Genomic DNA, 9481 nt, shown 5'->3' on the forward strand with positions numbered 1-9481 from the left:
TCATCCATGTATCCGTATGCTGAGCCCTGGCCTGGCTCCTCTGGATCCACGTGGTCAGGCAGTGAGCTGTGGCAGGCTATAGCTGAGCTTCCCGCTGCTCCCACAGCATTATTCTCTGTGTAAAGACTGGTAGAGATGGTGCAGGAGGAGGGCACCCCACTTTGCTCCCAGCCCTGGGTGGCACGGGGGTGCTTTCTGTGATGCATCAGAGATGCCTGTCAGCTGCTCCCCGTGCCATGCATGGACACTGTTGTTTACTGAATATTGGTTCCTACCTGGGGAGCCCATGTTTTGTAAAAGGGCCAAGTCTGCCCTTTTCTGACTCCAAATGTCATTTGGTGCATCATTAATAGCAAGGAGGTGAATTGCTACCTATTTCTCACACTGTTTTCCCAGGACAGACCTGTTGCCTTGCTGCTGGTGCTGCAGGTTAAACCCAGCCATGGTGGCTCACAGAGGCAGCCAGGGTGAGGAAAGGAAAGGAGCGGGATGCTTTCTGAACACAGTGTATCTAAGCACTGAGGTGTGTCTGAGTACAGGGAATTCCTCACACAAGGCACCTCCATTGATAGCAGAGGTCAGGAAAAGGAGGAGAAAAGGACACCGTCAGCCCCAGGCTGCAACCTCCTAAGCCAGACACAATTTTTATGTGCTTACAGACCCTTCATGGATTTCTCTTCCAGGAACTTGTCTGGCCATCCCTCAGACCCTCAGCAACTTCACATATCCACAACATCTTGTGGAGAGGAGTCCCACAGCTCAACCATTCACTGTAGAAACGCCCACCTCCTTTAATTTGCTTTGAACTTGCAGCTTGCCAGTCTGATGCCTTATTGCTTGCATGGGAAGAAGACTGAACAACTGCATTCCTTCTCAGATAATTTCTGAAGAGTTGTGGTTAGTGGGGCCTCAGACAGAGGCTGCCCCGCAACTCTAATCATGCCAGATGCCCTTCTCTGAACCTTTTCGATTTCTACCCCATCCCTCCTAAGCCAGGAAGATGGTAGGACAAGGACAGCACAGTGTGCAAGTTGGAAGTGAACCATGCAGAGATACAGTGGCATACAGCAACGGCCTCTGCTGTGTTCTCCAGTCTGCTCTTGGCAGTTTGTAACAGTCAACTGGCTTTTTGTTCATACAGAGGAGTTCCTGTCCATGTCCACCCACAAGTGTTCATGTACCTCCCATGCTGTCAGAAAGAGCTTCACCGTTTGAGCTACGTTGCACGCAGAGATACCAATGTTCACTTGGGTCTGAACCTGGCCGCTCCCACCTAAATTTGCAGAGATCAACAGATATCTCCCATTACACCTGGGGAAAATAATTCCCTAGCCACCTTCCCCTTTCACTTATTTTACAAACCTGCTACCCAGCCCCTTTCCTGACTGAGGAGTCCCAGTCTATTTTGTGGCTTCTTTTGAAAAACATTACCCTGCCTCAGTTGCTTCCTCTTTCTCTATAGTTTCTCTAGTTTTACATTACAATTTTTCTAATGAACTGACCAGAATTTTTGCTTGTGTGGGCAATTATGCAGGTGAATTGTGTATTGATACTGTAGGGCATTGTTCGATTCTGCTTTCTGTTCATCTCCTAATGATTTCTAACCTTCCCTTTGCTTGTCTGGCTCCTCAACAGCAAGTTGAGATTTTTCATAGGAACATTCTCTGTAATACTAAGATCTTAGTTCTGAGTAGCTGTAGTTAGTTTAGAGCCCAGCACTGTGTATGAAGTCAAGAAAGATCAACCCTACACATATAATTTCATTTTTACCAGTCATTTGCCCAGTCACTCACTATTAGCAGATCCTTCAGCTCTCTGCACTGGACTTTCCTCTTTGCTATTCTGAATCACCAAGCACTACCAGCAAACTTCGTGACCCTGAGAGCACATGTGGTCAAAGACAGGGATGTAGAGAGGTGCCGTGCCTTTCTGTACTTTCACACACGTGCTCCCAGAGGCTGCCTCAGGACCTGGTCTTCCTAAGAATAGCTACAAAAATTATTTGGAGTATTACAGAGGATCCAGCCAAAGCAAGGGGACAGGGTTGTTGTGTCCCAGCCATCACATCTGGACTAGGCAGCAGGGGGGTTGGAGAACCTTCCTTCTTCCGCAACACAGAAAGCAGACTCCTGGTGTCTCAGAGGAGTGGTGCTTCCCAGCAGTTGTCTCTGAACACAAACTCACCTCCATGCGAGGTGTTCACTTCTATGCTCACAGCTCCCAGACCGATTGGTGCTGTCACTTGGCCACCATCTGCAGCGCCTGCCAGCCCCTGCGGGTACCGGAGTTCTGCAGCAGCACCCTGCTGGCCTCCTGCCTGCTGCTGGGCGAAGAGGTCAGTCAGCCAGCGGGAAAAGCACAGCTCAACCCCGTTATATTTTTGGTGATCATAGATGACTTCAAGGAACTCTCCTGCAGACCCAAGTAGCGGGGTTGCCCCGTTGCACCACCTGGCACCTCTGCTCACTGTGTGGTGCCAGCCACCCTGCCAGGAGACCTGGACCGGCACTATGCCGCTGCCTGGTGCAAGGCGTACAAAGCAGGCAGCGTGGAGAGGGGTGGTCCCAACTGCACCTAAACCAAGAAAGCATTAAAAAGGAAGTGATCACAGGACTCATCCAGCCTAACCCAGCCGCAGGCAATAGGCTTGTAGCAGAAATTGTGGTTTTGGCCTGGGTTATCTAGTAAATCATACAGGCTGACCACAAATAACAGTAACTTTTGAGCAAATGAAGAGGTAACACACCTGAGGAGTTCATTCCTGCTCTGAAGTTTGTATTTGTATGAAAGCTGACATTGAAATAATCTCAACCGAGCCTGCTAGGACAGATTCCCAGGAGAATCCTGACTGAGACCCCCTCCCAGTCACTCCACATCTCTAGTAATACCAGCTCCCCTGCTCAGACTTAAATCAACAGTCCCTTTCCCAGTGCACTGTGCAGCCCTCCAAGAGGATGTACAGACACGTTCCTCTGTCCAGTTTGCAGCAAATACCAAGTGTTTCTTAGGGAGACGCATGTTCTTGTTCTGGAAAACCTCTGCAGAAATTGCTAAAGTTGACAATCCAGCATCTGTGGGCTGGACATAGCTCCCCACGGGTAGCTGGGCCACTGCAGGCGACAGTGGTGTGTCACACAGCCTGCACCCTCCACAACCACAACTGATAGCCCAGTACATGCCTGCTTATTTTGAGGTTCAGCTATTTTTACTCTGAGGAATAAATCCTGTTGCCGGTTCCTCACCGTTTACCTACAACCTGCTGACCAAGCTGTCTGCTATTCTGCAGATGCACAGAGAAAGCAAATCTCTTCCAGGTGTCAAGCAGCCCATCACCACGGAGCTGACAGCCCAGGCAGGGCTCTCCCACCTGCAACGTACGCCCTGCCATTTACTTTTTGACCAGCTCTCCAGATGCATAGCATAACCACCAAAATGACAGGACAGGAGTTAACAATTGCTCAAGTTGTGCAAGGAACAAGGCCAGAAGACACTGACAGACAACTCAAAGTGTGGTCGAAGTGATCCAGCCGCTCCAGTTCTGGCATCCACAGCCCCACTGCTACAGAGCAGGAAAGGGACACGTGGCAATATTCCTCAATTCTGCAAGAGGACTGGCAGGGAACCCTATAAAAAGAAAAATCTGGAAGAGTAGATGAAAGGCCATCTTGATTTTTAGAGCATTTGTGGTATAGAAAACTGCAGCAGAGAGCTCCTAGCAGAGCTGCAACCCAGCTGCGCTTGGCCTGAAGGAAGCGTAAGGACTCGCCACCCCTTGTCCGAGCGCCTGGCTCAGCCAGCAGCAGGGCTACGAGCCACGGCAGCCGCTCCGCACCCCGGCAGCGCCATCCACCGCAGGAATTTTCCCTCCGTACAGAGAAGGAGCATCTCATCCTCCCAGCCATGCTTTGAGGGTTGACGGTGTCCAAGCATTAAACTAGAACTACAATCCTTACAACTTGGGTGTCAGGTGGGGGACGCCAGCGACTGGATCCGCAGCCCACCGACGGGAGCGAAGGAAACTGTTGAACCGCGTTGCACCCGAGCCGGAGATGAGCACTGAACAAAAGCACACTGGAGATATTTCAGCTTTTATTTGCAAATTCATCTGTACATTCTCACTTGGTTGTTGAGCGACAGCTGCCAGGGGCCGGCAGCAGCAGGGGGCAGCAGCAACTAGGAGTTAACAGGAGCTTTCCACAGCGCCTGGAAACAAGAGACAGCAGAGGAAACAAAACCCCACTCGCCTTTTACATTTAACCTTTTCCGAGCAAGGGAATTAGAAATCGGGTCATCTTTATCACATTCAGAAAGGTGTTGGATTTACAGTCCTATGCGTTCAGCATAAAGATCTCGGGTTGAAGTGACTATCTGCAGAGCAGCTTGAAAACTATCCCAGGCTTGCTTTTTTTTTTTGAAGCCAGCATCTTAAAGCTGCAGTACTCTCCATGCATCCTTCCCAGCAGTCCCAAAGCCAAATAACAAAAGAAGCCCTTGCAAAATAAATAATCATAGGAAAATAAATAAGATTAGAACTGGAATATACAGTTACATGGTCTTTATTTGGTTTCAGAAGTGGAAAAAAGTGGAGCTAAACTGCAGCTTTAAGCCTTATGCCTGAAGCAACCTCAAACACTTTGCAAATGTTACAGTTGATTAGCTGTACAGGTCAGAGATCCGCAGTTCCACAGAGATGAACATTTAGGCACATACGCACCGCCTTCCCCATGGCATACTTTATTTTGCTCAGCCAGTTAGAAAAAAGCCTGCTGGAGGGGAAGCGTCCCCTTTCCGAGCTGAACAGACAAAACCGAAGAGCTATTTACTGTCACAGTAAAAAGTCCCAACAAATATCTAACCCCACCCATGTTTGCAAGGGGAAAACTAGTTCAAACCATGCACCAGGGAGGCAATCCTCTCCCGGGGGAACCTTTCAACTTTGCTGGCACCACAGAATCCTTGAGCAAATCCAGCTACCAGCAGGGCTGCCAGCTGCCCATTGCTTCCTGCGCTCAAAGCCTAGTTGTGGAAAGTCATAAGTCCATTATTTCTACTTAAGCCAGAAATCCTGTTAATGCCATTTAGAGGCAGCTCTACAGCAAGAGCTCTTGATCTGCTCCCTGTTTAGGGTACACGCCCCCTCCCCAGGAACTCCCACACAGAAAAACCACACAGAAGAGAAAAGCGATCCATTGCAAGCCAGTGTCCGATGATTGTCTCTTTGGGGAGGTCAGGAATCCAGGACGGGGCAAGGCAGGGGAAGGGAGGATGGCAGGTGGAGAAGGAAGTTAGAAGCAAACTCAAAACCACCAAGACACAAGGAGGAGCTCAAAGCCCCTCAACAGCTGATGGCACTAGGTTGCTGTTTGCTAACAAAGTCTGAAATGAAGTCGAACTCGTTCTGTCCCAAGAATAGCTCTGGCAGCTCCTGAATCCGGTCCAACCCCAGTTCCAGGACAAGGGACGTCAAGACCTCCTCATCTATGAGATCAGTGTCCATAACGTTCAAGGTCAGTGCCGGTGAGGGCATGTGCTGCATGCCCGGGTGCTGGCTTGGCCCCGCTCTGTACTGCTGGGCACCAGCTCCCATGGGCCCGTTGCTCATACCCAGCGGGTGGCCCTGGTACTGGGTGTTGAGTTTTTGTAGGTGCATGCTAGCCATGAGCTGCTGGGTGCCCACCGGCCCCATGTACTGCTGCTGCTGACTCGGGCCATTGAACATCATCGCGCTCTGCATCTGGTGGTGGCCCATCTGTCCGCTGAGGCTGGGTCTCGACCTCATCGCACCGTCCATACCAGCCCCTCCGTAGGGCATCATCTGGCCGGCCGCGGGCAGCGTCCTCAGCACATGCTGCCCGTGCTGCGGGGGTCCCTGCAGCCCACTCACTCCCATGCGGTAGCTCTGCAGCCCGGTGCCACCGTGGCTCATGGACATCATCATGTGCTCGGCCATGGCTCCGGGCACGGCTCCCGAGGATGGCACCGCTCCCCGCTCCCCTGCGAGCCGGCTCCGGCCGCGGGTCCCGGAGAGCTCCCACCCTTGCCCCGGGAGGAAGGCGCCGCTCCGCGCCCGCCGGGGGGCCGCGCCGCCCGCCCCGGGGGCCGCTCAGGTACGCACCGCTCCGGGGCTGGGGCGCGCAGCGGGTCCCGCACCGGCACCGGCAGCGCCGCGTCGCTCGGCTCGGCGGGCGGGGGCGGGCGCCGCGCTCCGGCGCTTATAGGGGCGCGGGCGGGGGCGGGCGGCGCGGGTCGGCCCCCACCGCCCATTGGAGCGCGGCGCAGCCCGGCCCCGGTGGGGCGGGCGGGGCACAACGCCCCGGCCGCTGCTGCGGGTCACGGCGCAGCCCGGTCCGAGGGGCACCGGCACACCCCGCGGCCGGGGCTTCGGGAGCGGGCACCCTGCCCGGTCCGCTGCAGCACCTCGGGCCGGCGCGGGGAGAGGGGCGGGTGGCAGGCGGGGCCCCGGTGTCCCACCTGCACCCTGCCGGGGGCGCGGAGTCCCCGGTGCGCGCTCCCCGGCCGTGCCGCCCGCTGATCCCTTCCCCACATGTTCCTCCATGTCAGCACCAGCCAGGGCAGGGGGCGCGGCGGCGGCAGGGAGCGAGGGACAGCGGGGCCGGGGGTCCCTCGGTGCAGTTCCTCCAGGGACACTCGGCCGCGGAAAACTTGGCTCATCCCTGTTCAATACCCCACTTAGGCGCCCTGGGGCAAGGATTAGGCCTGGGGCAACTGGGAACCTCAAGCAGGTCATTTCTGCTCCCAGCCCGTGGTGCTGGGGATGGTGCTGTGTTCATGCTGAGCACCGGTTTTAACTGTTTGCTAGCACTGCACTCACCCTGCTTCCTGAGCAGGGACCCTGCCTGCCTCTGCTACTGCACATGGCGTAAGATCAGCTCTCTGGAGAGAGTGGCCCTTCCAGTGCCTTCCTCTGGCCCAGGGTCACCCTGACGCAGCCTTCCCTCCTGGTCCCGCAGCTGGCTGGGGTGCTGGTACCCACCGCGGGGCTCGTGCTGAACTTCCCATTCATACTGAAGGATGTGCACACAGACCTTCATCAAGTGCTTCCAGGACCACTGGCCCCCGCCAGCACACGCCCTGGTGCAGGAGGGTGCTGGCCATCATGGGAAGGGTCCTTGCTTGGTGGTGGTTCTGGTTGCAGGGTCAGCAATGGGGTGTTACCACATGGTGAGTCCTTACCAGCTGAGGTGGCTGGGGTTAGTTGCTGGTGTTAGCTGGACGGTTACTCTGCCAGCAGCGCCCTCCCAGCAAGGATGCATCGACACTAGATGCAATTGGTAGCAAGGTGAATGTTACAAGCGGAGATTTGCTGGTGTAACTCTGTCTGCAGCACTGTCATTTCTGAGTTGAGTTTTGGCTCACAAGGTCCCAGTGCAACCCGCCTGCTCACCCACTGAGCTGTGCCAGCCAGGTTACCATGGGCCTCGGCTACAGCAGCACTGGTGCTCTCTATAGGACATGATGCTTTCCAGTAACATATGAAAGCAAAGCAGTGATTTTTCCTCTTTACTTTTTGTTTTGAAGGAACCCAGAGACTTCATTTTTAAATATATTGGTGTTGCATGGTTACCCACTTGGAAGGCAGGTGATGGCAAAGTTAAACTTGCTTCCCCAGCTTCATTGTCTTAGTTAAAAGCTGCACAGGAGAGCACATAATCAACAGCATTACAGGTCACAGCTCCCGTAATAACAGACAGACCTTTTCTGGAGACTCAGAGCAGGTTTTTTCATGGATTTTATGTGTTCTGCATGTTCATCGCGCTCACGGACCCTGCTGAGCAGAAGGAAGTGCCAATAAAGTTTCAAACGTTGCCGAAGAAGTTGTTTGTTGCTAATTGCATTACTTGAGAAATGAGGCCTAAGTACACACTGGCATGAAGGGACTGAGTTAGGCAGCACAGTTGTCTTGGGCGAATGCCTAACCACGTGGTGCTGACCTGAAGGATTCCTTGCACGGAATATCTCTATATCAAAACACCTTAAACCAGCAGCTCAGAGCAGGTAATGCCCAGAAGCCATCAGCTTCCAGATGCAAGTAGCCAAGAATGGAAAGTGTCTTTTCCTACCTGGACCGAGCACAAGGCCATTAACCTCCAGGACATTCTGGGAGCTGCTTTTGTTTGTGCCATCTTCTGCCTTGCTAAGTGGCTGGGATGGGTTTCAGGTGTTGCTGGTGAGCCTCTAACTGATGAATCAGCTGGTTAATTGTTTAATGTAATTATGTAATGATTGTTTTTTAACTCTAGAGATTTTGACAAATGCATTTTTTAGTGCTAATAAACACATGCTCACATACACATACTTGCCTGCCTGAGAGTTCACATGCAGATGCACACCCAGGTGAGGAACAAGTACAAGGGGAGTGCCTGCCCTTGTCTTTGCAAGTGCATCCAGCCATGAAAACCTCTCTGACTTGGAGGAGAGGTGTGGTGTGTAGCACAGATCCTGGTCAGGGGCAGGAATTCTTGGACAGGAGTAACAAGTGGGAAGGGGCTGTCCACAGCCATTTGCATTACAGCAGACCCCAAAGTGGTCAATGCCCCATCATTTTGGAAAAAAATTGGCAGATGAGGGAGCACGCTTGCTAAACATGAGTGTGCGAGTCTCCTCCATCTCTACACTGACTTATGTCCCTTCCCCTTTGAGAGAAACCAGATCAGCAATTGGACCAGAAATGGAGCTATGATGGCTGGGATCCAGTCCCGGGTCTAGCTTGTTACATTGCCCCCTAGATGTTTCACCAGCATAACCTGGGGTGTTCTGAGAGGAACCAGTGCCTGCAGAAAAGGAAGAGTATGGAAGGCATTGTGGTGGTGAAAGGTGTCCACAGATCCGCAGGCTCCATGCATGCCGTGCTGTGTGCCGCCTTCCTGTGCTCTGTGTCTTGAGGACTTCCTGTTCTTGAACCAGTAACGCTTTATTTCACAGGGACCATTGTAGACTTGCCTGCTGCATTGCACGCTGCCCAGGCAATGGCTGGGGAGCGGAGCTGGGAAAGGGCTGACTAGTTCTGGGCGCATCCCCCTCACTGGCCTTTTTGGCCCAGAACAAGCAGCGGTTCCTTGTTGTGCTGAAGTTTCAAGTATCAAGGACTCAAACCACTGTAGCTGCATTTACAAGGCACTGTGTGCGAGTTGATCTAAGCCCCGGGTTGCAGTGTCTCCTCTGTCTCCCCATGCACTGCCATCTGCCATCAGCCCGTGGACAGACTGGCCTTTCTGGGAAAGCAGATAAACTGCCTGTGTATCAGATCCAGCCCTGAGGCTGTCAGTTGGTCAGCCCTGACTTAAGTCACCACATAAGCCACCTCCAGGAGTGTGTCATTTACGGCTTCCTGACATGGGACTTCCCCCGTCTGGCTGTACTGGTGTCATCAGCCCTGTGTTATCAAGGGTGGATTAACCAGGCTGGGAATTAATAAGATCGTTGCTCCGGTGGCACCAGTTTGGCTCTGCATGACTGGGGA

The 9481-nt window shown here is 53.3% G+C and overlaps 1 protein-coding gene across 1 annotated transcript; it reads right to left on the reverse strand.

Annotated features, from left to right (window-relative positions):
* Nucleotides 1–4076: 4076 nt before the first annotated feature.
* Nucleotides 4077–6172, reverse strand: LOC101918968 (cbp/p300-interacting transactivator 3). Its single transcript, XM_005235306.4, has one exon. The coding sequence runs from the start codon at nucleotides 5948–5950 to the stop codon at nucleotides 5336–5338; it is 615 nt and encodes a 204-aa protein (XP_005235363.1). The 5' UTR covers nucleotides 5951–6172; the 3' UTR covers nucleotides 4077–5335.
* Nucleotides 6173–9481: the final 3309 nt, after the last annotated feature.

This window comes from Falco peregrinus, chromosome 3 (assembly GCF_023634155.1).
Source record: "Falco peregrinus isolate bFalPer1 chromosome 3, bFalPer1.pri, whole genome shotgun sequence".
Taxonomy (NCBI): domain Eukaryota; kingdom Metazoa; phylum Chordata; class Aves; order Falconiformes; family Falconidae; genus Falco; species Falco peregrinus.

Excerpts from the sequence above, each read along its gene's own strand:
- LOC101918968 (XM_005235306.4), bottom strand. The coding sequence starts at position 5,950 with ATGGCCGAGCACATGATGATGTCCATGAGCCACGGTGGCACCGGGCTG.